The sequence below is a fragment of the Ahaetulla prasina genome, chromosome 3 (assembly GCF_028640845.1).
Source record: "Ahaetulla prasina isolate Xishuangbanna chromosome 3, ASM2864084v1, whole genome shotgun sequence".
NCBI lineage: Eukaryota > Metazoa > Chordata > Lepidosauria > Squamata > Colubridae > Ahaetulla > Ahaetulla prasina.
In genome coordinates this window covers 173,718,191-173,735,634 of record NC_080541.1, presented here as the reverse complement: position 1 = coordinate 173,735,634, position 17,444 = coordinate 173,718,191, and the positions used below count along the sequence as shown (strand labels likewise).

The 17,444-nt window shown below is 37.6% G+C and overlaps 1 protein-coding gene across 1 annotated transcript in view; it reads left to right on the top strand.

The window, feature by feature from the left end:
- The window catches only part of LOC131196004 (vitamin D3 hydroxylase-associated protein-like), a 47,215-nt gene that overhangs the window by 9,277 nt on the left and 20,494 nt on the right, over positions 1-17,444 (top strand). The window contains exons 4-10 of the mRNA XM_058178368.1: positions 8,288-8,349; positions 9,035-9,300; positions 10,629-10,742; positions 12,695-12,838; positions 13,340-13,470; positions 15,149-15,355; positions 17,117-17,154. Of these exons, the coding sequence (XP_058034351.1) occupies positions 9,070-9,300; positions 10,629-10,742; positions 12,695-12,838; positions 13,340-13,470; positions 15,149-15,355; positions 17,117-17,154 (865 nt within the window). The 5' untranslated portion in view covers positions 8,288-8,349; positions 9,035-9,069. The remainder of the gene's footprint in view (positions 1-8,287; positions 8,350-9,034; positions 9,301-10,628; positions 10,743-12,694; positions 12,839-13,339; positions 13,471-15,148; positions 15,356-17,116; positions 17,155-17,444) is intronic.

The following is a 17,444-nucleotide window of genomic DNA, read 5'->3' as shown; positions in this document are numbered from 1 at the left end:
CACATGACCACGGAGACGTCTTCGGACAGCGCTGGCTCTTCGGCTTTGAAACAGAGATGAGCACCACCTCCTAAGTTGGCAATGATTAGCATGTATGTGCGAGGGGAACCTTTACCTTTACCTTTATAGGACTATGAGAAAAACTTGTATTGTTTGCAGAAGAACAATGTTAATAGAATATCTAACAAACTTATTTTTGAAAAAAATTAAAGCATCATTTTTGATCCCGCCCCCCATCTCTGCCTCTCTTAGTGTTGGAACTGACAGCAAGATCCTTTGGTCTCCTTCTTAGAATGTAGCTGGCTGTTAAGAGTTTTGGATAATTTCTTCTAAGAACTCTTTCTGATTATTTTACATTACAAATTAACCTAACACACTTAATACACTAAGCCAGTGTTTCTCAGTTTGGGAGTTGAAGTCAAACATTTTAAAGTTGCCAAGGTTGAGAAAGTCTTCAGTGATTTTTCAAAATTTTATTTCTAGGTAAGCTGCATACCCTTAGTTCTGAGGATTCTTAGTAACAGTTTTCACTATGAAGGGATCAATCTCTCTCCTGTGTTCTCCAGCTAAGATAGTAACATTTGTTTGAGGCTTTGAAAAAAAATTAAAGCATCATTTTGATCCCGCCCCCCATCTCTGCCTCTCTTAGTGTTGGAACTGACAGCAAGATCCTTTGGTCTCCTTCTTAGAATGTAGCTGGCTGTTAAGAGTTTTGGATAATTTCTTCTAAGAACTCTTTCTGATTATTTTACATTACAAATTAACCTAACACACTTAATACACTAAGCCAGTGTTTCTCAGTTTGGGAGTTGAAGTCAAACATTTTAAAGTTGCCAAGGTTGAGAAAGTCTTCAGTGATTTTTCAAAATTTTATTTCTAGGTAAGCTGCATACCCTTAGTTCTGAGGATTCTTAGTAACAGTTTTCACTATGAAGGGATCAATCTCTCCTGTGTTCTCCAGCTAAGATAGTAACATTTGTTTGAGGCTTTGAAAAAAATTAAAGCATCATTTTTGATCCCGCCCCCCATCTCTGCCTCTCTTAGTGTTGGAACTGACAGCAAGATCCTTTGGTCTCCTTCTTAGAATGTAGCTGGCTGTTAAGAGTTTTGGATAATTTCTTCTAAGAACTCTTTCTGATTATTTTACATTACAAATTAACCTAACACACTTAATACACTAAGCCAGTGTTTCTCAGTTTGGGAGTTGAAGTCAAACATTTTAAAGTTGCCAAGGTTGAGAAAGTCTTCAGTGATTTTTCAAAATTTTATTTCTAGGTAAGCTGCATACCCTTAGTTCTGAGGATTCTTAGTAACAGTTTTCACTATGAAGGGATCAATCTCTCTCCTGTGTTCTCCAGCTAAGATAGTAACATTTGTTTGAGGCTTTGAAAAAAAATTAATTTCTGGCTATAAATTGTCAAGTATTTGGCAGATCCTTCCTTGACTTACAGGAATATTGTTCTTCAAACATGTAGCAAAGGTCGCAATTCTTTTGGACTTGTTTGAAAGCTGGTTTTACACTCTACACAGCATCTTGTAGCCCAGCTCACTCCATAGGGTTGCGGGAAACTTGACAGAAGCATTCTGTATGCAACCTTGAGTAGTAGAAAATAAACCTGGCATATTAAACAGGCGTACATAAAGGCTATCAGAAAGACTAAAACAGGAGTTTGCATTAGACCATTTGTAGCCAAATATAGGGATATAAACAAACCCAGTTCAGGTCAGATAGCATTAGGACTGATATTAAATCAGCTGAAGTATAAAGAGATTGAAACTGGTGTTTTAGAGTTAGGATAAATTTGCAATTTTAAAGAAACTTACCTGCTTACTGTTTCTTAAGTCAAATTTGTGCCTGACATCTCAACTATATTATAAGAGATTTTTTTTCCAACTATGTTTATGTTAAAAGAGGTTTAAAAGTTAAAACTAGGTTTACTCTTTCTTTTTTTTTCTTTTTTTTTCCTAAAAAGGAAAAAGAAAAGTAGGATTTTGTAAAAAAAAACAAAACTTTATTATGTTGTCAGTTTGAAAGTTGGGAAATAGAATAGCATTCTACAGACCAAACTAGGTGACACAAGAAAGATCAGGAAAATTGTGAAGGCCACAACTAGTGCGTGCATATTGATTACTTGTTCAACCTTTGTTCAAAGTTACAATGGCATTTTAAAAAGAGATTTATGACTGATACTCAAAGTTGTAGCCATTGCAGTGTTTCTGTGCTCAGTGACAGCAATTCAGATGCTTGGGAACTGGCAGAAATTTGCAATGGTTGCAGCATCCCATAGTCATGTGATCACCATTTGCAACCTCCACTGCCAGCTTCCCTCAAAAAAAGTCAATGGGAACCCAGCAGATAATTGCAAATCATGTTCAAGTTACCTTATGCTTAATGACCATGGGTCATTTGCTTAATGACTGCAACCAGAACAGATGTCCTAAGTTGTCAGTCAAGTGAGTTTTCACTTTATACCCATATACTGTATGCATATGGGAATGTGTGTTAGTTATTACTTATTTGGGTTTAGGGATTTCCTTTTCTTTTATTTTGAGTTATTGAGATATATTCTGTGTTTTTTTGGGGGGACGGGTTGCACCAAGGGAGGCTCATTCAATCTCATTGTACACAATCAGAGGTGGGTTTCAGCAGGTTCTGACCTGTTCTGGAGAATGGGTAGCAGAAATTTTGAATAGTTTGGAGAACTGGTAAATACTACCTCTCACTGGCCCTGCCCCCATCTATTTTCTGCCTCCCGAGTCCCAGCTGATCAGGAGGAAATGGGGATTTTGCAGTAACCTTCCCCTGGAGTGGGGAAGGACTGGAGATTTTACAGTATTCTTCCCCTGGAGTGGGGGGGAATTGGAGATTTTACAGTATCCTGCCACACCCACCAAGTCATGCCACGCCCACCAAGCTATGCCCACAGAATCAGTAGTAACCAAGTTTGAATCCCACCACTGTTACACATGTTGTGCATTGACAATAAAGGTTTGATTTGAATTGATTTGTTTAATGACAAAGTTTCTGGTCTCAATTCCGATCAGTAAGTGAGATCTAGTGAGGACTACCTCTTATGAGGAAATGAACTGAAAGCAATTATGATTAATAATTAATAATATTAATAATAATAATAACTTCTGTAATAGAATCATCAGTGCTTGGAATACTTTACCTGACTCTGTGGTCTCTTCCCATAATCCTAAAAGTTTTATCCAAAAACTTTCTACTATTGACCTCACCCCATTCCTAAGAGGACCATAAGGGGCGTGCATAAGCGCACAAACGTGCCTACCGTTCCTGTCCTATTGTTTTTCTTTTCTTCTTCCTATATATATGCTTATACCTCCTTATATTTACCCATATTTGTGTTTATTTACTATATAATCTTTTTGTATGATACCTACATATATTGTTGTGACAAAATAAAATAAATAAAATAAATAAATAAATGATTGTAATACAGTAAGGAAGCAGATGCATCAATGACATGTTGATTAATTAAAACTCTCTCTTGGTTTCTCTCTTACGATCATGAGTCATGAAATATTTCAGTTTTCCTGCTGCAATTCAGGCTTGCAGTGAAGGATCCCTGTTACAATTGTTGAAGAAAAATCTCAGCTTAAAAGTTTTCTCTTTTCTCAAGATGAGGTCCATTTTGCCTTCGCAAGCAAAACGCAAGAATAATTCAGTCTCCAAGCATTTCACTATGGGTTTGCATAGGCAGGTCAATCAAGGACACATGGACATGCTTAGTCAACTCCCATGGGCAAGGCCCTGATACAAAGAAAATAGGCTGCATTTATAATTGAAAAATAAGAAAGTAAATGCATATAAATACGTGAACGATTACAGAGAAAAACCCAAAGACAAATATAAGTGAGTCAGCTTTGCACTATGTAACTACAAAACATTCCTCATGCTCTAATGGTTGAACCCTTTTCCTCTTCCATCTAAATCTAACAATTTAGTACAATGAAGCAACTGCTTCTTCCTAGAGAAATATTTGCTACTACAATTTATTCTCTGACTATGTGTAAGAGCTCCAGGCTTAAATATTTATTAATACTCAAATTCCTTAATTTTCTTTCACACAAACCATTAGAAAGAAGAGTTGTACATAGAACCTTTCACTAGGCTATTTCATTGCAAGAAAGGATAACTATTCACCCCATCGTAAAAATCACCTTTGCAGATGCTCAGAGATTGTTGAAAAGAAAGACCCATTTAAGGGTGATCTTTTAGAGCAAACCTACAAAGTATCCAAACTATTCTTGGAATGTATTTAAGTCATGGTGAGTTCACTAAATTTCTTAAGGCTTTTGGCCCTGTTCAAAGATTTTCCATGACAAGAGGAAACTTGATAGATGTTGTGGCTTTATAGAGATACATATGGCCACAGCCCCAATATTTTTTATTTATTTATTTTGTCAATCACATATAAGATAACAGGTAAAAGTAACATAATTTGGATACATGAAAAGAGTAAGTAAAAAAGGAATATTAGGACAGGGACGGTAGGCACATGGGTGCACTTATGCACGCCCCTTACAGACATTTTAGGAATGAGGTGAAGTCAACAGTAGACAGTTTAAGCTTAAAGTTTGGGGACTTTGTGGAAAAAACTACAGAGTCAGGTAGTGCATTCCAGGCATTGATCACTCTGTTACTGAAGTCATATTTTCTGCAATCAAGTTTGGAGTGGTTTACCTAGAGTTTGTATCTATTATTTGCTTGTGTATTGTTGTGGTTGAAGCTGAAGTAGTCATTGACAGGTAGGACATTGTGGTAGGTAATTTTATGTACAATGCTTAGGTCAAATTGAAGTCTGACCTAAGAACTGCGTAGTTCTAAATTGTCTAAGCCCAACATTTGGAGTCTGGTGGCATAAGGTATTTTATTGCGAGCAGAGGAGTGGAGGACTCTTCTTGTGAAATATCTCTGGACTCTCTCGATTGTATTTGTACTGTAATATGCAGTGTGGGTTCCAGACACATGAGTTGTATTCAAGGATTGGTCTAGCAAATGTTTTGTACACTCTAGTTAGTAGTACAATATTACCAGAGAAGAAGCTACCCAAGATTAGGTTAACAACTTAGTGCCTTTTTGGCAATGTTGTTGCAGTGGGCTCTGGCACTTAGATATTTAGAAATAAGTACTCCAAAATCCTTGACAGAGTGAGGGTCATCAATAAAGTCATGTCCATCTAATTTGTATTTTATGTTTTGATTTTATTTATTTTTTTGCCAATGTGCAAGACAGAGCATTTGTTTATTGAGATTTGAAGTTGTCACTTGTTAGACCAAGAAACTTGTTTTCTTGGTCTAACAAGAAAGAAACTTGTTAGTTTCTTTGAAAACTGTGGCATTCAACTATATGTAAATATGTTGGTCTTCTTCAGAGAAGTGTTTAAGATGTAATCTGGCAGGAATCACCATGGTACAATCTGGCCTTGTTCAGATACAATAAATTATTTGGGAAAGCAGGTCGTTTACACCCACATTACAGAGGTTTCTTAAGTGTTATAAATTAAGTCTATCCAGGAATTCTGGAAATTCTTGAGGTGGGCTTACATAATTTAAGCAACAAATTTGAAAAAGATTGGGGTTTATTATTGTTCTTCTTCTTGTTGTTGTTGGAGTCAGTGCAGTACAAGAAGTTATCAAGAGTCAAATCCCTGCAATTCTCTTGCAAGATTTCGTATGTTGTTTGACATTGCCTTGTTCCTAAGGCTGAGAGAGAGTGACTGGTCCAGCATCCCCCAGCTAGCTTTGGGTTCCTAATGAAAGCTAGAATTCATGGACTGCCAGTTTCTAGCCCAGGGGTCTCCAAAGTTGGCAACTTTAAGACTGTGGACTTCAACTCCCAGAATTCCTCAGCCAGCTTTGCTCTGCTGGCTGAGGAATTCTGGGAGTTGAAGTCCACAAGTCTTAAAGTTGCCAAATTTGGAGGCCCCTGGGCTAGCCTGATACTTTAACCACTATGCTAACCTGGCTTCCTGGAGAAGAGTGGAGAAACCGCTTGGAGAAGGTGAATAGTGCAAAATTGAATCTTTTGTTTGCATGTTAAGAATAGTAAATATGACCTTAATGAAAACATGCAATAACACTTGCTTAGACAAAAAGAATGAAATATTGTTTAAGTTCGGTGTAATGAGATTATATTCAGAAGTGACTCTAATAGACATTCTCCAGTTCCCTAGAGTAATAAGGGGAGGAAACACAGTACAATCAGACTTGCAAGATTCTGTTACTATAAAGGTAAAGGTTCCCCTCGCACATATGTGCTAGTCGTTCCCGGCTTTAGGGGGCGGTGCTCATCTCCATTTCAAAGACGAAGAGCCAGCACTGTCCGAAGACATCTCCATGGTCATATGGCCGGCATGACTAAACACCAAAGGTGCACGGAACACTGTTACCTTACCTTTGGTGAAAGGTGGTCCCTATTTTTCTACTTGTATTTTTTACTTGCTTTCAAACTACTAGTTTGGCAGAAGCTGGGACAAGTAATGGGAGCTCACCCCATTAGGTGGCACTAGGGATTCGAACTGCCGAACTTTTGATCGACAAGCTCAGGGTCTTAGCCACTGAGCCACCGCATCCCTTATTCTGTTACTATAGCCAATCTCAATAAAAGTATCTACGGAAATTCTCAGTCATCCAGGTCATGGTTGTCCCAAAGGTGCTTTTTCAAGAGGCAACTGGACTTTCTGACTTTTCTTTGAAGACATTTTGCTTCTCATCCAAGATGCTTCTTGAGCTCTGAAAGCTGAAGCTGAAGAGAGCTAAAGAAGTTTCTTGGATGAGAAGCTAAACGTCTTCAAAGAAAAAACAGAAAGTCCAGTTGCCTCTTGAAAAAGCACTTTTGGGACTCAGTAAAAGCAATTTTAGTACCCCTGTAGAGTTGATTTCTTGGCCTGGTCTATCTAGTGGGGCTGACATTTCAGCACTTGGAATAATGCCATATTCTCAATATTTACAAGGACATAGGTTAATGGGACCATGAAGTGTGGTATATTTGGATCATATTGACAAACACCTGAAGATATCAGTTATTTTTGGGTATAGTCAATGGATTTTTGGGTTTGATGAATGTATCACCAAATGATATATTGCTGCAGAAATTACAACAGGAAATCTTTTGTAGATTTAGAGTATTCTAGGCATTGACCAGAAATAAGGGCTGTACCTTTGTTTCAAATGTTATGGCTCAGTTTGTGATTCATTAAAAATTCATAGACAACTACATAATTCATATAACCCACTGGATTTCTGAACTGAACTTATGAACGCAACACTGAAGAAAACTTAAAAGTTATGCTGTGCTTCTGTATTACATGGTCACTATGCTGTACTTACTATTTTGACTGCTATTCAGGTTTTCCCCAGCGGAGGAATTTAGAACATCTCTTATGAAATATTATTTAGGGATCACACAGCATTCGGATAGATGGTCACCTATACTTTTACAGTTATTGACCATATTATGGAAATCACTGATATGGAAGAACAATGCTTTTGATATCGAACAAAAAGCAAGAAGTAAAAGGTTGGCATGGGGATGAAGATACTCATAGCTTCAATATAATTAAGCTTAAATGTTAATGAACTTACTTTCCCCAGCATTAGGAATACTAGTTTTTTCACACACAGGAATGTGCTAGAGATAAGGAGGCAAAAGCCTTCAGCATGTAATTTATTGACTTTTCTAAAATAATAGTAATCCAAACCTCAATTGATCAATTGCTATTTTTTTTAAAATATCATGAATTCATGGAAACTGAAGGAGCAAGAAACATTACAGGGATATCCCCCAAAATAGACCTTTAGATATGCCTATCTAATTGATTTATTCAAATTTTTGAAGAAGTTAAATCCCACACTAGTTATTATTTAACAAAAAATGAGAAGGTCTATGGCAGGGGACTCCAACTGGCTGAGGAACTCTGGGAATTGTAGTCCACAATTCTTAAAGTTGCCAAGGTTGGAGACCCCTGGTCTATGGTGTGGCTGTGTTTGGAATTGTATGTATAATTCCAATCAATACTGTAAAAGGATAAGTTGTGGAATTAGAAGCTCAACATGATGACCTGCATAGGTCTCTCCTCTCAGTGATATGGCTTATTTAGAAATTCAAATCTGAAGTGAGTTTTTGAAGTTCAGATTTTAGTTGAATTCATCTTATGATTTTTACCACATACTGTGACAAAACCCTTGACCTAATTAAGATTCCCAAGCATGTTTATCCATAACTACTCCCTAACCATACAATCTATTCTGATCTTTTAAGGTGATCAATGCAAAAAAGTGGTGAAAACAGGGGGGCAGAAAGCAGTGACTGATAACATCAAGGTAAGCAACTTCCTTAGCATGACATGTTTCACAATTTTTTATCTTCTTAGAAGGGATGATACCAGCAGCCAAACATGGTCTGCTTGATGGTCACAGAATGTTATCTCAGAAATTTGACAGTTTCCATAAACGTTTACGGAAAAGCTATAACCATCTTTTCATTTCAGGGTTAGGTAAGGTTATCTTTGGGCTCTCTTTTTTGACTCCTCCCCACTAAATAAGCAGTTGGTTGATATATTTCAGTTTTAGATTACCTTTCTGGTCCCTTCCCTTCAGTCTGAAGCTCTTTTGTCTACATTTGTCCGCATTGATACTTCTTATCCTATCATGCTATCGGAAGACTATTAAGTTCTTTGTGGCTACAAAGATCTCTGCTTTCCTGACCACCCATACTGTTCTTGGAAGTCTTGTTAATTATTGTTATTCACAGAGGTTGTGTTAGCTCCAGGTTCAGCTCAAAATTACACAAATGCAGTAAAGGCACACCTTTTGTCTAGAGGCATCTCCTCAACAAAGTGGAGAGATATTTTGCATCCTCCTCCTGAAATACTTCAGCATGTTGCAAGGATGGTGAAATGGTAATCAAACACGAAGAGGACCTTTCTTTAACATATTAGGACTTGAAGAAGCCAAGGCTGTAAATCTGGTTGTAACGGACTCAGAAGGACTTTCCTTTGCATTTCAGAGTCTCCAAAAATTGTCCATAGATTTGGTTCCAGAATGCTGAAAGAAGCTTCCACTACACTCCAAGAATGGTTGCAGCTATCCTGGCCTCAGGATAAAATCCATCTTCATACTGCCATGGTTCTGACCTGTGGTTCAGCTGCAGCTTATTTGGTACTGAAATGGTTAGGCCAGAAAAGGATGAAAAAACAAATAGAAGAAACAAGAAGGCAAAGGGATCATGGCTTGATAGAAATGGAAAAATCAGTGCAGACATTTAAAAACCAGGTACATGTTTCCTAACTATTTCTTGTATAGTATAAGTACTTGTATAAGTACTTATTACTTGTATTACTTGTACTTATATAAGGACTTATTACAGTTACTTATTATATATAATGTTTATGTACGTATGTATTTAAATGTATTTAGATATGATAATTTTCCTGCAGATTTCAGGAGTTTACAGGGAGCTGGAATAATAGGCTAATGGATAAGATGGAATTTTAGTAAACAATTACAGATTAATATTTACTACATCCAAATTCTGATTTCTGCTATTTCCCTATTGTTTGGCTCTTGTTATTAAGGTTGGGTTTTGTCACTCTCTCTCTTTTAAGTAAAACTGAAGGATATTTCATGACTACACAAGGGCGAGAAGGACATCTGAAAATTTTCATGGGATGAACTTTACTTTTAAATACAATTTCAACCAAAAGGATTGCTACTGAATTAAGTGGCAGCTTAGATGCCCACATTAAGGGGGAAGATCCATCTGTGGTTTTCTACTGTCACAACTTACAATTTATCATCTTCATAAACACAAAATGAAAGTTTGGGTCAAGTAGAACAGAAAAAATGTCTCAGATGATTTGCAGCACCTACATTCTATAGCAGAGGTGCAGAACCTGGATCTTTAAAGGTCAGAAAAGACCCATGAAAAACTTGGAACAAGACTGGGCCTCTGGTGGCTCAGACTGGTAAGACAGTCTGTTATTAACAGCAGCTGCTTGCAATTACTGCAGGTTCAAGTCCCACCAGGCCCAAGGTTGACTCAGCCTTCCATCCTTTATGAGGTAGGTAAAATGAGGACCCAGATTGTTGGGGGAAATAAGTTGACTTTGTATATAATATACAAATGGATGAAGACTATTGCTTGACATAGTGAAAGCCGCCCCGAGTCTTCGGAGAAGGGCGGGATATAAATGAAAAAAAAAAAAAACCCATCCAAAAATGACATGCAATGGTAATTGTAAAGGGATAAAAGGGGAAAATAATCAAATGCGTGTCTGTAAAATAAGCATCTACCTTGTAATAATTTTAATGCAACGTCAGTGAAATTAGGTAATTAGTCCTGATGTCTATGGAGATTATCAATCATCCAGGTCATGGTTGTCCCAAAGGTGCTTTTTCTAAAAGGCAACTGGACTGTCTTGGGTTTTTTTCTTTGAAAAAGTTTTGCTAATCATCCTTTTTCAGTTTTTCAGTGTCCTGATCTGACCCATTATTTTTATGGTTGTTGGCTTGCCAACAACAGCCAATTAATCCCTCTGCCACCTCTCAAATTTGCTCTATCAAATCTATGGGAAGTGCTGTACTTTGCCCTTTCATTACAGAACCCTGGGTTACCAAGTGATGACATCCTTTCTCTACCTCTGGTAGAACTAGTTAAGAAGCTGAAAGAAGACGCTTTGTCTCCAGATGTTGTCCTCTACACCTACATGGAAAAGGTGAACATAGTTGGAAACACAGAAGATAGATACAGAAATATTGTTTACATACATCAGTATGCCAATCTCATATATGCTATAGAAAGTGGTGGGATTCAAAAAATTTTACTACCAGTTTTGTGGGTGTGGCTTGGTGGATGTGGTGTGGCTAGGTGGGCATGGCAGGGGAAGGATACTGTAAAATCTCTATTCCCACACTCCAGGGGAAGGTTACTGCAAAATCCTCATTTCCTCCCAATCAGCTGGGACTTGGGAGGCAGAGAATAGATGGGGGTGGGGCCAGTCAGAGATGGTATTTACCGGTTCTCCGAACTACTCAAAATTTCCAGAACTGGTCAGAACCTGCTGAAACCCACCTCTGGCTACAGTGCATAAAATGTCACTTCAACATGACAGAGAAAGACCTCATGCTGTCGAGAGAAACACTGTCTATGTTGCCAAATACTGGCAAATGTCATTTAGTTTTATTTTACATTTTTTTATGTGGGCTATTTCTTTCTGGCTTATTTTATACTTATTTTACCTGCTCAGTGTTCAGCATCTACGACTTGAAGATGCTCCTGAGATAAATAAAGAAAAAGTCTGCCGAGCAGCACTTGGCTACCCTTCAGTCTTCCCATCCTGTCTTTATTTTTTTTTAAATCAAAATAATTTGAAATAATGAAAATGAAGGAAAAGCTGAAAGTTGATATAGCAGATCAATGTTCCCTATTCATTTGCAATTTACTATTGATTCATTTGCAATTTACTATTGATTCAATATAAAACTTCCTAACTGCAAACAACTCAAGGTGGCATTCAGTTGGGATTAAAAATACATAATAAAAAATAGGAACGAAAATAATCAAGTGGAAATACAAAATGGCTTTGAACATTATAACAACCATAGAAAATAGATGCTTTCTAACATCCACAAAAGACTATAACTACCATTTGGTGAAAATGCCAAATATGCCCATCAGTCTGCAAAACTTGCCAGACCCTTACTTAATTTATTCTCCACCAAAAATGCATGTGATGTGTGTATGTCTATGTATATATGTATATATGTGCAGGCACATATGTATGCACATTGTACATGAATTAGTTAAATATTGCTCCAGTTTATTTTCCTTTTATTTTGTATACATAATTTCCATAATTACATATCACATATGTATATACATGTGCACATATGTATATAGTTATATATTTATTTTCTTTTGAGAGCAGGCATCAGAATTCTTTTTTATGTATGCCGAATGCATGTCTGTTCATAGAAAAAAGTGGCAATAAAAGTTATCCTAGTATTATATCTCAAAGTATAGCCTCTTTAATTTCTTGATAATCTACAATATTTTCTTAATAAAGCATAGTTTTGCCAGAACATTAAATCCTTCTGTTAAAAAATGAATGTGTGTGTGTGTATGTATGTATGTATGTATGTATGTATGTATGTATGTATGCATGTGTACATGTATGTATGTATGTATATGTTTATGTCTTGGCGGAAATATTTTTTTAAATTATTTATTGAATTTTTTTTCTACAGAATATAAACAAACCAAAAAGTTTAGGAAAAAACCCAGTAAAATGATGTTTTTACTAAAATGCTTTTTGGAGGTCAGTCTGCACCCCCTAGTGGAATCATGTTGCCATGGCATTTTGCATTTGTTCCTTTTCTATTATCCTGTGAGGGGTGGGTAGAGAGGAAATACTTGCATCATTTTTCAATAAACACTACTATAATGTTGATTGGAATTTGGAATGTGTGGTTTCTCATTTACTATAAGAATATTTTGGGGGAAAGACAGTAAAGTGATAGAAGATACTGAAAGGGAAACAGCAAGACTCGGTAGATTCTTTTTCTGCCAATCATGGATCAGGAATAGGGAGTAATTAATAGAGGCAAGCACATTGTTCCACTTCTAATTATTTTCCCTGACTCGTCTGTCTACTCTTTTCCTAAAAAGGCTTTAACGGTCACCAAGGAGGTGAACTGTGTGCGCCATTTTATTCCAGAATGTGAGCCATTTCTTCAGCAGCTGAAAAACCAGAAGGAAAAAGGTTTATTGTATGGGGTACCCGTCAGCATCAAAGACCACATTGCATACAAGGTGATTCCACTGCTGGGATACATTGGTTTTTGAGAAATGGCGGACAAGAAACAGCTGCTAAGAGAAGACCACTAGAAACCTTCCTAGGATATGTATGCTTATGGTATAGCCCTTTTATATTGAAAAGGGATGGGACACCGTGGTGTACTGGAAAAACAAGCACGATAGTCCTATTTTTGCAACCTCTATCCAGAACCTCTTAATTGAATTGCCATATCTGGTTGCTGATTGTTAGCGGTACAATTTTTTCACTCTTTTTAAATAGTTGAAAGCCCAAACCTTCAGCTTTAATTAGTTGGAAGCCTAAACTACCTTGAATATTTTATTTATTTACTGAAGCAGAAACCTCAGGTTGTTTTTTTTTAAAAAACAGAAATTAAAAAAATAATCCTAGCAGAAGACAAAAAGGAGGAGAGGAGGAAAGACAGTAGAGGCTATTATTAGGTGTTAAGATAAATAGCTGGTCTACACCTGTTTCCTTAGTATTTCCTTTACCTTTAGGGCCATTTGACAACATGCGGCTTTTCTCATTTTCTTGATGTGGAAGAAGACGACAGTGTGTTGGTCAAGGTATTAAAGAAACAGGGAGCAATTCCATTTGTATTCACCAATGTGCCACAATCTTTATTCAAGTAAGTTTTCATGCCAATAGTTTTTATAGCTACTGATCACTGCTGTGTATTGATAAACTTTATCTCCTTATTGTGCAATTGAAAAAACATACACTTGTTTGTTATTTGTTCACAATCTTTCTTGGCTTGTATTAGTCATGGCTTGCTGTATTTGAATAATCAGTAATGATTGTATTTATGGGTGATGTCTCAGTCCTTGGTCTAGATCTAAGTCTTAACTAAAAGGGATCCATATAATCATGTGCTGATAGAAACTGTTGTGGTCCGCCAGCAGTCTGTGGAGCTGGCAGCAGAGTCGGACAGTGAGGAGGCTGGGGAGGAACATGGGCCAGTCCTAGAGTCTGGAGAAGGCTTGAACAAGGACTCTGTGTTGAAGGCAAAGATGGGCCAGGGCCATCTGGGAATTACGTGCGGACTCCAGAGCCTCCAGAGTTGGACATCAGCGAGGCAGAGGAACAGGAGCCTGTTCCCAGTGTGCGCATGCGCAGAGCTGCCAAAAGGCAAGAACAGTTAAAACAAAAGGGACAACTCAGGAGTAAGGCTTGAAGATGATTGGCCCCTCCCATAAGACATAAAGGAAGAGCAAAGGCACGTGAGCCTTTGCAGGAAGCAACGTTGTTTGTTCTGGCAGGTTTAAATTCTGCAGCTCCATTTTGACTCTGTGTTTCATGTGGCCTTGCAAAGTTAATTGCCAATCAGGTCTTGGCAGTGTGTCAAGGGAGATAAAGGTGGGTGCTTATCAGCCTTATCCCGAAGGACTGTGGCAGACTTCTGTCGGACTCTTTACAACTATTTGTGACTCATTCATGAATGAACAGATTGAGAATTAACAGACTGTGAATGAACAGAATTCATAGCCGTTGAAATACAAAGAGGGTTGTGTGCTTTTTACTGTATCAGGAAGCCTAAGTCAGAACAGTAACTTTTTTGACCTCATTTTGGAGGCACAACAAGAAGTATACTGTAGAACAGGTGTTTTGTCCTCCTCTCATCTTGAATACAAGAGAGAAACCACCCCACTGGAGAAGTGGAGAAAAGCCTTAAAGGCACTCTCAAGTACCAAATATCTATGGCCGGTTGTCATATGTACTGTATTCTTTTTCTTCAAAACTTGATGAAGAAAAAGTAACCCAGGCTGAAATTTTCTGTTGTATTCCTATCTTTTGCTTGATATATCAAGAAAATTTCCGGAATCACAATGATCCTAAGAGATCCAGTGATCCTAGTACCCATCATTACTAGGTATCCATTTAAATAATAAGCTGCCAGAACCCAGAAACTTTTATATTTAGCCATGTTCAGCTGTCAGGACATGTTGAAGGAATGCTTTGCGTTGTAAGAGCCTGTCTTTTGGTAGAAATGGGAGGGTTTGGGGCTTTTCTCTCTCCTTAGTTACTCAGATACGCTTAGGGTTCTTGCTTTCTGCTTCAAATATATTATAATCTGGTTAATCTGAGAAATCAGCTAAATCTTTTTGATATATGACTACTTTAGAGTAGAACATTATTTAGCATATCCGAATTAAGGACCTCAGACTCACAATGCAGTAAGTATTCACTGAGATGAATACTTTTTAATTTTTTGTAGGTAAATTAAAAACTGTATCTTCAGAAGAAACAAGATTATATATTTTAAATATTGTGTTCCCACAATCTGATGTACTTCTATCACCTTTCAGCTATGACTGCAGCAATGTGGTTTTTGGGCAGACTGTGAACCCTTTGGATCATAAGAGAACTCCTGGGGGCTCATCTGGAGGGGAAGGGACTCTAATTGCTGGAGGAGGTTCCATTTTGGGATTTGGATCAGATTTGGGGGGAAGTATCCGTCTACCCTCCAGCTTCTGTGGTCTTTGTGGGCTGAAGCCAACTGCAGGTAGATTGAGGTAAGTACTAAAGCTATCATAGACTATGCAACTGATTATCACACTTTGATAAGATGTAGAATTGTAGAGTTGGAAAAGACCTCAGAAATCATCTAACACTTTTTTTTAATTTGAATTTATATCCCGCCCTTCTCCGAAGACTCAGGGCAGCTTACATTGTGTTAAGCAATAGTCTCATCCATTTGTATATTATATACAAAGTCAACTTTTATTGCCCCCAACAATCTGGGTCCTCATTTTACCTACCTTACCACACTGTGATGGTGAACCTATGGCACAGGTGCCCAAAGTGGCATGTGAAGCCATGTCGCCCGGCATGCACCACCTTGCCTGTTTATCTTTCAGGTTTCTGTCGCGCATGCGCGTGCAACAATCAGCTGTCCTTTGCATGCGTGGCAGTGCAAAAACCGGTGTGCTCATGCAATCCAGCCAGCTGATTGTCGGGTTCACATGGAAGTTTGGCTTATCTGGAGTGTGACAAGCGTGCTCACACATGTGTGATGTTTCCACACAACCTTTTTGGCACTCGATGCCAAAAAGGTTCACCATCACTGATCTAATAGAATAATCTGCTGTTGAAATGCTGTGTTTACAAAATCACTAAAAAAACCCAAAAAAACCTGCCATTCAATTTCTGTTGAAAAACCTGTTGGAGATATTGGTGATCTTGGAGAAATTATGAAATAGCTTGATCAATGTTCACAAATTTTAGTAATGATATCATGTATTCTGATTTAGACTTTCCCCTGGGAAAGGAACACCTGTTAGGGTGCTAGGAACATCCAGTGTAAATGTGAGATAACATTTCTCTAGATTCTGGGAGTTGAAGTCCTCCAGGCTTAAAGTTGCCAAGGTTGGAGACCCCTGCTCTAGCAAATGCTTTCATTCTAAGGAAACCAAATGCTAAACTTAGTTGCAGAAAAATAGTGTTTTTGCCCTAGAATTACATACGGGACCGTCTACTGCCGGCCTCTATCTCCCATCGTCCGGTGCGTTCCCACAGAGAGGGACTCCTCAGGGTGCCGTCAGCCAAACAGTGTCGACTGGCGGCCCCCAGGGGGAGGGCCTTCTCTGTGGGGGCTCCGACCCTGTGGAATGAACTTCCCCTCGGGCTTCGACAACTACCTGACCTTAGGACCTTTCGCCACGAACTTAAAACCTATTTATTTCGTATGGCTGGACTAGCTTGATTTTTACCTTTAATTTTAATTGAATTTGATGGGTTTTTAAATTTTTGTAATTTTATGGGGGTGTATATTATTTTAATTTTTGGGCAAATTTAAATCAGTTTTTTAAGGGTTGTTTTAACTATTGTGTATGTCTGTATTTTATCTGCCTGTTCACCGCCCTGAGTCCTTCGGGAGAAGGGCGGTATACAAATTAAAATATTATTATTATTATTATTATTATTATATAAACATTGTAACATGTAATTCAAGTATGTAATGAGTCCTTCCTTTCTTTCTCCTTCCATTTATATTTCTACTTGGCAACTTCAAGATGTGTGGACATTAACACATGGCTGGGAATTCTGAGAGTTGAAATCCACAGATCTTAAAATTGCCAAGCTTGAGAAACATTGCTCTAAACAAAGATCATACACAGATAAAAAAAGATATAAGCAAATGTGTCTTGTACAAGAACACCCACTGACATTTGTCACTGAGTGATGATTCAGTTGATAAGGTCCTCCAAAAGGCTATTTGTGAATGTATGTTATACATGTGTATTATCTGCATTTTATATTTCTCTGTTTTACAGTGTTTCTGGAGTAAAGGAGCCTTTTCATCTTATGTTAAGTAAATATCATCCTTTTTTGTGGAAAGTGGGAAAGGGGTGAGAGATCAGTTCAGAATGAATGTGAAAAGTGACTATCTGAGCTGAAGAACAAGAGATATTGGGGAGATAATAATTGAAATATAAATATGAACAAGAAATTGGAAATATAACATGATTTTTCAGAAAGAATGAATGTAGAGCAATTTAAACAAAGCCATGATCATCAAAGTTGTGGTCTTAATTTGACACGTATTTTGCTTTTGATCAATAAATCCAAAACTGGATTAGCTATCTGCTATTACTTGATACA